Genomic DNA, 13,121 nt, shown 5'->3' on the forward strand with positions numbered 1-13,121 from the left:
CATTAATGCTCAGCACTATAAACTTTAAACATCCTATTCAAGGAAGAACTACAGGAACTAATTTCACCCCCACAAGACTCACTTAAGACCTCATCTGTATTGCACCGGGGCAGGAGAAAATGTAGAGATGTATTTACWATTCACTAAAGGCCCAGCTACYCATGATTCACTTTGTACTGCTAATATCCAAACACATGCAGAGTTTAATGGCTGAACATACATCCCATTTGAATGTATCCCGGGGTTGGGGTTCATGTGGGCTGTGTTGATGTGGCTCTACCCGGACGTCTGTCTGCATGACAATATGAGGAGTCTGAGCACYAAGTTAATAATAGATCACACACAAAGGAGGAAAGCTCACTTTAGGAGTGGGCTAAGTGAGAGCCCAAACAAGAGAAGTGCAAAGAAAGGTATGGAAGAAAAGATTTTCCTTCCTCTCGCTATCACTCAAACAACTCTCCACTCTTTCTCTAGCATCAGTGTAATATAAAATCAAATATCAATTCTGCCTCTCGCGCTAGTGTGAAATAGCACAAGCTCTCTCTCTCTCTCTCTCTCTCTCATACTGTGCTGTGATGCTATATTTAATCTATTTTTACCACAGTGAGCATTTAAGTGTGTGTTAGGGCCATGCAGGTCCAGAAAACTAGGTCATGCTGCCTGGAATGTAGAGGCAGGGGTTCATATCACTGTCCTTCATCTGCTTCCTCTTTCATTATTAATCATTCTGCCCTTCACTCTCTCTACCTCTCTTTCCTTTCTCTGCACCCTGGGGTTCCCAGGGGTCGCAGTGCCCTTTAAGATGGACCAGCCATGCTGGGTGGAGGGTGTAAGAGGGCGTGGGTTTTCCCGGGAAAAAATACGGGCTTCCATTCTAGGGATGAAGGGATACAATGGGGCCCTTATTGGCCTGATAGAGAGGGACTGGAGGGCCACAATGGCCCTGGGTGGCGGCTGGCCCTTTGTCGAAGAACAGTCTCCACATTCAGAGTAGTGTGGAACAGAGGCTCCATGTCTCAGATGATCTTACAGTAGCCAGGGGTCACGAGACACACACAGGCGTACTGCACACACATGCGCGCAGAGTATAACGTGCACAGCATACACTCATATCCACACGCACACACATGCACTGCATGAAACACAATGACATAGGAAAGGGAAGGGTATCATAGGGAAGGGTATGGACTACACTGACAGGCACATACCACAGGAGGTTGGTGGCATCTTAATTGGGGAGGACGGGCAAGTGGTAATGGCTGGAGCGGAATAAGTGGAAAGGTTATTATGAGCCGTCCTCCCCTCAGCAGCCTCCACTGGCGCATACGCCCTAAATATACMGACACAAGGGTGTAGAAACACAGCACTACAGCACATTTGTTTGTCACATGGAGTGTGAACACAGGCACACACTCGCCTCAGCTGTTCTCTGGCTATGTGGGATCAGCATTGGTCATTGTGGAGGAGGATGAGTGAGAGGATTTAGGAGGGAGGAGAGGGGAGATAAAGAAGGAGTAAAATAACCAACAATGAAAGTAAGGACAAAATGGGAATCAGAGAAACAGAAAGAGATKGAATGAGAGTGTGTGCCTGTTCGATTTGACTGGGGGAAGGCTGACTGATTCTTTGCATGTATAGTGCCTAGAGCCTGCTAAGAGCAGGCATGTCCAGGCAGTGCTTAATTGGAGTCCGATCCTGCACCTCTCCATTTTCGACTGTTTTGGTCCGGAATCTATTTGGCCGGATCCGGTAACTCTCGTGGCATKGTTTTTTTCCTTCTCACTTTTTTAAAATGTAAACATTATAATAAAAGCGATCAAAGTTCACATGAGTTGCATCTTCGTTAATTCTCCTGCAATTCAGAATAGCCTACTACACCTACTACACCATGATAAGGCCTATAATTTAGCCACAGAGGATCAATAACTCATTTTCTTTCTTTTTTTAAATAGCCTAGCTGTGGATTGTAGTCCAATAACAASGAATAGCCTACAGTCGGGAAAGCACGGCAAATCCATCAGTGAATAAACAGCATGCAGAAAAAAACAGGCCTTACGCAACATTTACATTTAAGTCATTTATTTAAAATACAATCGAGGGAAAACAACGGTTGGAAAGCAAATGGCTCCTGCTGAAAAGAGAAGACGCAAAATATTTGATCAACTTCCAAATATTGTTTTACAAAGTAAAACGAGAGAGAGAGGCTTTTGGCACGAACGCATGGGCCATCACCAACGAGTGAGCTGCGCATCATTGGGCGAGTCAGTGAAACTGGAAAGCATTTTAAGGACTACAGCTCAGAACTCCCCCAACCCTCTCTCTCTCTCGCTCACTTTTTTTRCCGGCACCTCCCAATTTTCAAATGAAGCACCGGTCTTAGGAATGTAAGAGACTGGGTCTTACTGTACACTAATAACACAGTCCACAGCTGGAGTACAACACACATAAACAAGATGGAGACGTACAAACTGACATAGAATACACATATCAGGAGCTAGCATTATACAAAAGAGTCGTCACACAGAGATTTGCACATTCAATCAGTCCCACTCCATTCACTCTAACTCTCTCACTCTGGGGCCACACACTCGAAACTAAGGCAGTCCACTGAAAATCTCAGGAATCCCCCAAATCTACATTTAAGTCGACAGAGTATGTCAAAGATGGAATAACCATGAGAAAGACTCTCAAATGAGCCCCTGTCGAGAAGCTGAAATGAAAGACTCCCTCTCTCTCTGTAGGGTAGAGGGCCTTGTGTTTTGCTCTGAGGATGGAAGAGGGGAGAACGGGAAGAAACAGGGGGAGTGTGGGAAACATGGGTCAATCACATCCCTCTGCCTCTTAAAGCCTTTCAAAGAGGCCTCCCCCCTCACTCCCCACCATCATTCTATAGGCCAACATTAGCATACCAATACGTACAGGCTCCAGAAGGACCTGAATGAACACCACCCCGAATACCCAGGCTGTACACAGCCCAGAACATACTGAGGCCGCGTCCAAAATGGATCCKTATTCCCTATAGTGCAGTATATAGGGTAGGGCTGTCACGATAACAGTATTGCGGTACTCAGCGGTATCGTGGCAAGGGAACAAAACGGATTTCCTATAGCACAACATTTTACATACAGTAGATTTTTTTAAAGGACCAAAGAGTTCAGTCTGCTTTGTGCTTTTTGCCATCGTAGCATCGCGATACTGACAACCATAATATAGGGGGTAGCAAAAACAACATTAATTATATCTAAGGCACATAGAAATCAGGTAAAGACTGAGGGATTTCCTGTGGCCCCCTAAGCAGAGTTGAGCTATGTTTTGTTTTGTTATGTTGTGTTATGAGCATCATTCAGTCTCTTACGACAGCAAAGAGGGACAAGGGGAAAGGCACATTTAACATGCGTGCCTCTCTGGCGCCGCCATTTTCCTCTGTATCATATCTACCACCCTCGTTCTGCTGCTAACAGCCAGTACCTCTTAACGAACACTTGGTTWGAAACCCTGATTGGTCAGTGAAAGTTATTCTAAAGCGGAATGGCAGTTATTTTCAAAATGGCTTCCTCTGAGGTGCTCAGTGAGAGCTGATTTCCTCTCGTGTCTTCAGAGGGATGGCTTAACAACCGCATCAACAGACCATCTGGCCCTGCACTGCACCAAATCGTTATGACAACAGAAACACACCCATATTTGCGGAGGAAGACCGCTTTCTCCGCCATGTAAATCGATAAGCTACTACAGTTACATAGAATCTCTCAATAAGACCAGCTAATGGACTGGGTGTGCAGGTACACCGTAGCATTACTCCACTGTAAATATGAGGGGTGTCGAGTGCACACTCTCTGTGGATAGTGCAGCCCTCCCTTCTCTCCTGCCCTCCCCTCTCCTTCCTGCACAGCTTGATATGAGCTTTGCTGTAAGTGGAGGAGCCTTAAAGACGGAGAGAGACTGCCTCAGAGTTGCCATCTGGTTCAGGGAGGGTTTGCAGGAGAAGGGAGGACGCACTGGGCTCCACATCAAAACAACAGAGCAAACAAAGTACCACAAGAATGTGCGGTGGCCTACATGCTTGTATACAGTGTGCACACATTGCACACACTCATAGTCATTGTCGCACTCCCACCAACATAGACCCCCCCCCCCCCCACACACACACAAACACACACACACACACTCCTTCAGGAGGAAGACTACAGTACAGTGAGACTATGGTGAAACTAGAGTACATTGCATCCGAGGTAGTTATCCAGACCAGGTCGAGGTGGGGATTATAAGGGGAACCTTTGGCCCGCTTCTTATGGGAATCAGCAGGCTTAGCCAGCAAAGGGGTTAACGTAGCCCCTCCATCTGATAAGCAGTCGCGGGTCATAAAACCCTGCTTCTTCAGCATAGTGATTCTTACAGATTAGAGACGTGTCCGTCGTACGGCCGTCCTCCACTGGTCCAGATTCACAAAGAAAAACAACACTCCTATTAAAACCTGTCGGTTGTTAAAAGCACGCTATGTACACGGCGTTAGCATATGGTAAATATGGCTCACCGTGTGGTATTAAAACTGTCGCGAGTGTGCTCTTAGGATGGTGTTACTGCTAGGTTGACGTGGTAAAAGCGGTCGGATGGACACTGGGACGCCCAGGTGTCTTGGTCAATACATCTTTCCATTTAATCGCACGGCGACAGCGTTTTAGTAGGCTAAATACATATGTACGTAAACGATATAACTGTGCGTAAAACCTCACGTTGTAACGGTGTTGTTTTTTTTTGTTGCGGCGGTTCTTTTGGTTTGCTGGGTTTGTTTCTGTAGGTAAGCTAGGTAGGTATAGCACATGTCTTGTCGTGTGGCAAACAAAGCATAAAGGAACGAGAGAGCCTACTCTCATACGCACAGATGAATCTGTTGTAGTATATAGACAGAGCACGTGTCAAGGCGTGTTCTTGGATCATGGGTGACTGACTACTCTCTGCCTGTGTGGCCAAGGTATGTGATAACGTGTTTAAATGTGTGTTCGAAACTAGGAGTCTAATAGTGTGTTCCTAATAGGGCTGGGGACCTCACGATACAATACTTAGGTGCCCGATGTGATATGTGTTGTGATTCTCATGATTCTGTGTGTATTGCGATTCGATACTGCAATTTTATTGKGATTTGGTGTTCCAAACATATTGCTCACTATGTGTCTGTTTCAGAGAGACGAGAGAGAGCACGAGAAAATGAGTTTTGCTCATGTTGGCTCACTATTTAAAAAGGAGATGGAGAACAAGGATGAAAAATACTGGCGTTTTGGCGCAGGTACAGTTGACTAGCGCAAGCTTATGCTACCTACAGTACCAAAAATGACTTTTTTTTTTTATAGATTTTTTCCCCAAATCGATTCTTGGGAGTCAAATATTGATATAATATGTAACTTTTTCTCTCCCATCACGAGTTCCTAACTTGTTTTAAACGGGGGCGCGTGATAATGTACTCCTCTTACCGTGTGGCGAACATAGCTCGGAGTGAGGAGAAGGTAGCGGCGTCCTCCTTCAGGGCCTTCAGCTCGTTCCTCAGCTTCATCATGGTCTCCGTCACCATGGCCTTCTCGTTCTCATACTTACTCTTCAGGTTGGCCAGCGCCACCTCAGCCGTCTGTAGGGGGACACACAACACAACAACGGTCAGACCAACTAAAACGGGTCATTTGGAGTCTTTTCCCTGCAGCTTTATGTCATTAGCGTCTGTTCCAGTGCGTGACCTTTGAGGGTTTAACTGCACAGCAGTTCGGTGGGGAGTTGGCTGGATTTAAAGACTACAGGTGCGTTTCCTCATGAGAGGCTTTTATCTGAGAGTCAGATTCAGGAGCTGAGGAACACACACCCTCTTCAAAGATCTGACAGCAACTGGACACACAAACATTCGGGGTTCTGGGCTGTTAGGGAGTGTCTGCTCTAGGAAGCTTTCATCTTTTTTTAAACTCTATCACATAGACACACACAAACACTCACAGCCACCAGCTGTCTCTCCCTGTTGTTTCGCTATGAATCTTGGCTGCAGTGCATTTGCTACAACAGCTGAAGAGGCTTTAGACAGCCACCTCCCTGCCTCAGTCCCCCGACTGATTCTTAGGGGAGGGAAATACAAACATGGAGGTTCAGCATCTGACCTGCTTGTTGGCTTTGAGCACGGTCCTCAGTGTAGCGATCTGCTCCCTCTTGGTGCTGAGCAGGGACTTGAGTTTGAGGATCTCCTGCATGCAGGCCTCCATGTCCTTATCGGCCACGGCGCCGAGCTCCAGAGACGCCACCCTCTGACGGGACAGCTCTGTGGTGCGGTCCACCGCCAGCTGCAGGTGCTTGATCTGGTCCCGGATGATGGCCACCAGGTTGTACACGTTCATCGGCTCCCGGGGCGAGGGGGAAGAGGAGACAGGGGACAAGGCGCTGTCGGCAGCATCTGGGACGGGGAACAGGCCCTTGGTGAGCAGGATGGGGGAGCGGCGGCCGCGACCTTCGGGACTCGTGCGCCCGCCCTTGCCCTGCTTGTAGAAGTCGAGCATGACGCGGTTGGGAGTTTCGTTGTTGCACATGCACACGTGGTTGTAGAGGGTGGCCAGCTCCTCGCTGAAGGTGACCAGCTCGTCCTGCGCCACGTTCAGGCTGCCCTGGGACTCGCCCGCCACGTCACTCACCTTTACAGATAGAAAGAGGGAAACGTTTGTCAATTCATACAGTTTGATCGAAGAGAGACACCTGGTTTGCAAGTGTGAGGAAAAAGTACAAACAATTCATACACAGAGAAAAGTGAAAAGAATTGACTACAGATAACCGTTCATCAATATCAATATTACATTTACATTTTAAGTCATTTAGCAGACGCTCTTATCCAGAGCGACTTACAAATGGTGCATTCAACCTTATGACATCCAGTGGAAACCCTATAAAGCGTTACATGGGCTTGCTCCTACCTATCTTTCCGAGTTGGTCCTGCCGTACATACCTACACCGCCTACGGTCACAAGACGCAGGCCTCCTAATTGTCCCTAGAATTTCTAAGCAACAGCGGGAGGCAGGGCTTTCTCCTATAGATCTCCATTTTTATGGAATAGTCTGCCCTACCCATGTTAGAGACGCAGACTCGGTCTCAACCTTTAAGTCTTTACTGAAGACTTATCTCTTCAGTAGGTCATATGATTGAGTGAAGTATGGCCGAGGAGTGTGAAGGTGAACGGAAAGGCTCTGGAGCAACGAACCACCCTTGTGTCTCTGCCTGGCCCGGTTCCCCTCTCTTCCACACTGGATTCTTTCTGCCCCTAACCCTATTACAAGGGCTGAGTCACTGCGGCTTACTGATGTGACTCTCTTCATGCCGTCCCTAGGAGGGTGCGTCACTTGAGTGGGTTGAGTTACTGACGTGATCTTCCTTCTGGGTTGGCCGCCCCCCTTGTTTGTTGTCTGTGGTGGAAATCTTTGTGGGCTATAACTCGCGCCTTGTCTCAGGATTGTAAGTTGGTGGGTTGAAGGATATCCCTCTAGTGGTGTGGGGCTGTGCTTTGGCAGAGTGGTGGTGGTGCTATATATTCTTCCTGTTTGGCCCTGTCCGGGGGTATCATCGGATGGGCCCAGTGTCTGCCTGACCCCTCCTGTCTCAGCCTCAGTATTTTATGCTGCAGTAGTTTATGTGTCGGGGGGCTAGGGTCAGTTGTTTATACCTGGAGTACTTCTCCTATCTTCTCCCAGTGTCCTGTGTGAATTTAAAGTATGCTCTCTCTAATTCTCTCGTTCTTCTCTTTCTTCTCTCTCTACGGAGAACCTGAGCCCTAGGACCATACGTCACCGGCAAACCGGGCATGATGATTCCTTTGCTGTCCCCAGTCCACCTGGCCTTGTGCTGCTGTTCCAGTTTCAACTGTTCTGCCTGATGTTATGGAACCCTACCTGTTCAACTCTTAATGATCGGCTATGAAAAACCAACTGACTTTTATTCCTGATTATTATTTGACCAGATTGCTTTCATTTATATATAATATATAAATATATATATATATTATATATAAAATATTGCAATATAACACCAGCAGAAAAAAAACATACACTAGCCTAAGACCTTAGGGGCACTGTAATCGGGTGTTTCTCACCTTGCGGAGCTCCTTCGTCAGGATGGCCTTCTCCTCTCTCTCCACGCGGCTGGTCTTCTCCAGGGAGGACAGCTTCTCTCCCAGGGCCGTGACATCAGACGCCAGACGGCCTCGCTCCTCCTCGTAGCGTGACTGACAGGACTGGTACTCTGCCTTCAGGGTCTTCAGCTCCTCCTTTAGCTCACCTGCCTCCGACACTGCAACCTGAGACAACCAGAGGCAGAGTTAGGAATAGCCAGTTTTAGGAATAGAGTGGCTTCAACATCTGTGTATGTGTGTATACATGTTTCATTACCTTGTACTTGCACTCCAGGATCTCGGGTCCGTTGATGTCCACCTCGTAGTAGTCTCCGTCGTCGTTGCTGTCGCGCTCCTTCTCGTTGTCCAGGGCTGACTGGCGCTCCTTGCTGGCCTGGAGCCTCCGGATGGCATTGAGGTTCTCGCTGAGGCGGCTGACCTTCTCCTGGTGCTCCTCCAGGGCCCCGTGGGCCTGCTCCAGCTGCTTCTGAGAGTCCTGCAGCGTGGACATCAGAGACACCTTCTCACGCTCCATCTAGACAAGGGGAGATGGAGCATAAGACAGATGTATTAATTTGATAAGTTAAGTAATGTTACTAGTGTCCGGACAGAAAAAAGCCTGACGCAAATTATAGACAGATGACCATTTAGGCATAATTATGCAGGTTTAATCTTCCCATTTCATTGTGTTTGTCTATCCCTCTTTTTCTCTACCTAATGCATAAGATTGTCCTAAAGGATGATAAAGGTGGTTGTTTTTCCAAATAACAGATAACATCTCTGGAGGTTTTAGGGACTAACTGAGGGGGCTGCAGTATAACATATCTGGAGGTTTTAGGGGCTAACTGAGGGGGCTGCGGTATAACATCTCTGGAGGTTTTAGGGGCTAACTGAGGGGGCTGCAGTATAACATCTCTGGAGGTTTTAGGGGCTAATGAGGGGGCTGCAGTATAACATCTCTGGAGGTTTTAAGGGGCTAACTGAGGGGGCTGCAGTATAAACATTCTGGAGGTTTTAGGGGCTAACTGAGGGGGCTGCAGTATAACATCTCTGGAGGTTTTAGGGGCTAACGAGGGGGCTGCAGTATAACATCTCTGGAGGTTTTAGGGGCTAACTGAGGGGGCTGCAGTATAACATTCTGGAGTTTTAGGGGCTAACTGAGGGGGCTGCAGTATAACATCTCTGGAGGTTTTAGGGGCTAACTGAGGGGGCTGCAGTATAACATCTCTGGAGGTTTTAGGGGCTAACTGAGGGGGCTGCAGTATAACATCTCTGGAGGTTTTAGGGGGCTAACTGAGGGGGCTGCAGTATAACATCTTGGAGGTTTTAGGGGCTAACTGAGGGGGCTGCAGTATAACATCTCTGGAGGTTTTAGGGGCTAACCTGAGGGGGCTGCAGTATAACATCTCTGGAGGTTTTTAGGGGCTAACTGAGGGGCTGCAGTATAACATCTCTGGAGGTTTTAGGGCTAAACTGAGGGGCTGCAGTATAACATCTCTGGAGGTTTTAGGGGCTAACTGAGGGGGCTGCAGTATAACATCTCTGGAGGTTTTAGAGGCTAACTGAGGGGGCTGCAGTATGTTACCAAAGGCAGTGTGTCTCTGTGCCCAACCAACTACAGCATCAGAGGGCAAGGAGAGAACTGCCAATTCAGAGCCTAGGTGACCTTGGAGAAGTCTGGACTGGGTTCAATTCTTTGTTGGCAGAGGGACCAGGGTCCACTTACACACGTAAGCGCTCACACAGAGCAGTGCAGGCCTCGGCAGCACAGAGCTATTTTCAGAGACCGGGTGTGTGCCAATAATTAGTATCAACATTCCTGTTTACATTCATCTATTATTCAGCTGTGATGAATGAGTGATCAATGACAGGACTTAAAAAGAGAAAAATGGTTTAATTAATATCTATTTAGAATACTAGCCAAGATAGGTATAGGAAGGTACTTTTAGCTCTCAGCATACTGTATCTTTAAGCACAGTATATAAAAACATAATTATGTGATGATATTGACACTAAGAATACCATTCTTGTCCATACACTCCCCCCCCCCCCCCCCCCTCCACCTAATTGTCCCTCCCTAATTCTCGTTGATGACCTTGACAAACTTGTTGGTAATGCCAAGCCATTTTGGATCTGATTGCACAGTGGGGGTATGGATTCTACTGCAACTGAGAGTAGGGTGACCTTGCTGCGAGCGATTATTCAATCTGTGATCGATAGGACGAGGAGAAAGGGAAGAGCATTGGAGCAGCTGAATTATTGAGCAAAAAGGTTTGGGTTTCCCTGTTGCGATTCCCGCCAGTAATCTGTGGAATGGACTGCCAGTGGAGAAAAGACCCAGAGTGCTGGTTGACACTATTTTGCCTTAATGCTGAACACTAACACCTGCTGCTGCCCATGAGATTCAGTACCAAAGGACCAGAACAGGTTAAATGTCACGGTACGTACACTAAAGCAATACTATGGTAACATCTAGGCAACCCTGGGACAACATTAAAACATAATCGTGTTTGGGGTAGGAAGACCCAGGTCCTAAGGTCTTTCGTCTTTTCACCCACAGGTATCCAATCAGTACACACACTGGTAACCATGGAGACAGTTGAGGCGTTCTGATGTTCTGACAGATGGCCTAACACTGTGATGGGTGTGTGTGTGACATCCTGGGGGTGTGTCCTACAGGATTAGCTCCCACTAACAGGATTCAGAGGCGTGCAGCCTGGCCAAAAGAGCCACTGGAACCACGTGGCTATCCAGGTTTGTTTTGAACATTATTTGAGTATCAATGTGTATTGTATAATTCAAACCTTGGTGTCATTCATATCATACACAGTGTAAACAGATTCACTGACTGAATGACCTACTATAGCTGCAGCAGCCGGATATACCTCGCTGTTAACCCTATCTCGCGCAATGAATGAACGGTTTTGTAGGGTGTAGCTACGTGCCTGCAGCAGCTGCTGTTTGAGTTTCTGGATCTCGGAGATGTTCAGTTCGCTCAGCAGGTCGTCGACCAGGCCGGGGACGGGACGGAACAGGTCGCCCTTCTTGTGCGCGAACGCACGGTTGTCCTCAGCGACGGCGCTGGCCAGCTTGCTGAAGCCGTTCTCGTAACCGCGGAGAGCGTCGTCGTTGTTGGGCTCCGTGGCGGCGTCGTCGCTGAACTTGAGCCCGCCCAGAGAGATGCTGAGGGGGCTGGTGAGAGGGAGAGGACCAGAACATGAAAACATGAAGTTCACTGTTATTCTCGTAACTGTTCGTACTATATTATTTTGTCGAAGGCTTTGGCGGATGCATGAGGTGTGACTTTGGATTGTGTGTGCACCTGTGGTACATAGAGTCTCCTATGCTCATGTAGTGGGAGAGCTCTTTCCTCAGGGCGGCCTTGTGCTCTCGCTCAGTCTTGATGGTCTCCAGCGCTTCCCCTAGCTGTCGCTCTGCAATCTCCTTCAGGCGGATGGCGTCCTCCAATTGGCTGTTGAGGAACTGGGTATCCTCCTCCAGGCGACGAATCTCGTGCTTCAGACCCTCAAACTCCACCTGTAGGGGCGGGACAGACAAGAATGCGTCAAAGCAGAAGGGCGGGGGCTTATATGAGAGAAATGCAAATAGGATGATGCCATACTGGTTTAAAATCAACTCATTTTGTCACCATAAAAMGAGGGCTTTTAAAAGTGCAAAATTGCCTTTTTTTATTGTCTTTTCATCTAAATCGGATTCGGTACTGTAATTGGCCAATTAAAACTATAGCCTATAGGTCTTTGTTTTAAATTCATGCCTCTAAATTGAACAAACATAAAATCTTCATATAGGGCAGATGGAGAGTGCTAGCAGTTCCCACATAAAAATCAATTTCAAAAGGAAATCCCCTATTTGTAGATTCTCTTATATTTCGTGTCTGTTTTTACTCTTGCCATCAGCGTGAATTAAAATCAGAGTATTTGCTTTGCACCTCTGTGTCTCTCTCTCTCTCTCTCTCTCTCTCTCTCTCTCTCTGTCTCTGTGGTCTACGGAGAGGGAAAGCCAGCTATCAGAAACACACCGTTTAAACTGTGTTACAATCAAACATGCTCCCCCTCTCTCCGGGCGCAAATAGGTCTCCACATGAAACCTAATCTCTTTATTACATCCGAGCGTGGTTTCTCTAATCTGAATTAAATCAGTGTATTCCAGGGCTTGTTTGGGCTGTGGCAGCAGAAACTGGATAATACAGGTAGAGGTCTATGGTGTGTGAACATGGAAAACTGGGGGTTGCACATAGACTGGGATGTGTAGTAGACAGTAGCGCAATGTCTTGGTTCAGAGAGCCTGCAGCTATTGGGTTAACTGAGTCTAATGAGCAGATTCAGCTAAATGTAGATAATTGTAGCGAGGAGGGATTCATAATGAAGCGTGAGTGGAGGAGTAGCCTGCAGAAGCGAGGGAGTACATATAAAAAGGTGGATTGATCTTTTCTCATTCTCCTTCCCATTCCACATTCCGTCTAGCCCCACCCTAATCCTCRGAGCAAGGAGACCAGTTTCTGAAGGAACATGTTCCCTTTCCTATTCTCCTACCATCCAGCCATGCCCCACCCCTAGTCCCACTACCTCCCCCCTCTCACAGTGTGGTTGTGTTAATCCTTACCTGGGTCTGTTTGAGCATGGAGACCTGTTTCTGCAGGGAAATGTTCTCCTCCTCCAGCTCTGTGTAGTCCTGCAGCAGACGTGCCTCCCGGAACTTATACTCCTTGATGTCATCCCGCAGACTGGTCCGTTGCAGCTCCACCACTTGGCTGTTCTGTAGGAGCGAATTACAGGGACAGAGGGAGAAGAGGAGAGAGGGATGGAGAGAAAGGGACAAAAAACAACAAATATTGTCAGTGAAACATATTTTTGGGTGTTTTAATACAGCCAATCTGCCTGGATAAGTATGTGCACCCATCTAGCCTAGCCCAGCGTGTATGCAGAGTGTGTGTGTGTGTGTGTGTGTATCCAGGTGCCAGGTTTCTCTATGGGCGTTGGG

The 13,121-nt window shown here is 47.6% G+C and overlaps 1 protein-coding gene across 2 annotated transcripts in view; it reads right to left on the reverse strand.

Moving 5' to 3' along the window:
- The window catches only part of LOC111966196 (protein bicaudal D homolog 2), a 73,284-nt gene that overhangs the window by 7,159 nt on the left and 53,004 nt on the right, over positions 1-13,121 (reverse strand). For both annotated transcript variants that reach the window (XM_070444354.1, XM_023990648.2), the window contains exons 3-9: positions 12,744-12,896; positions 11,443-11,657; positions 11,066-11,312; positions 8,398-8,655; positions 8,103-8,306; positions 6,132-6,656; positions 5,466-5,617 (exon numbers count right to left, since the gene is read on the reverse strand). In XM_070444354.1, coding sequence (XP_070300455.1) covers positions 5,466-5,617; positions 6,132-6,656; positions 8,103-8,306; positions 8,398-8,655; positions 11,066-11,312; positions 11,443-11,657; positions 12,744-12,896 — 1,754 coding nt within the window. The remainder of the gene's footprint in view (positions 1-5,465; positions 5,618-6,131; positions 6,657-8,102; positions 8,307-8,397; positions 8,656-11,065; positions 11,313-11,442; positions 11,658-12,743; positions 12,897-13,121) is intronic.

Source organism: Salvelinus sp. IW2-2015, linkage group LG7 (assembly GCF_002910315.2).
Source record: "Salvelinus sp. IW2-2015 linkage group LG7, ASM291031v2, whole genome shotgun sequence".
NCBI classification, from domain to species: domain Eukaryota; kingdom Metazoa; phylum Chordata; class Actinopteri; order Salmoniformes; family Salmonidae; genus Salvelinus; species Salvelinus sp. IW2-2015.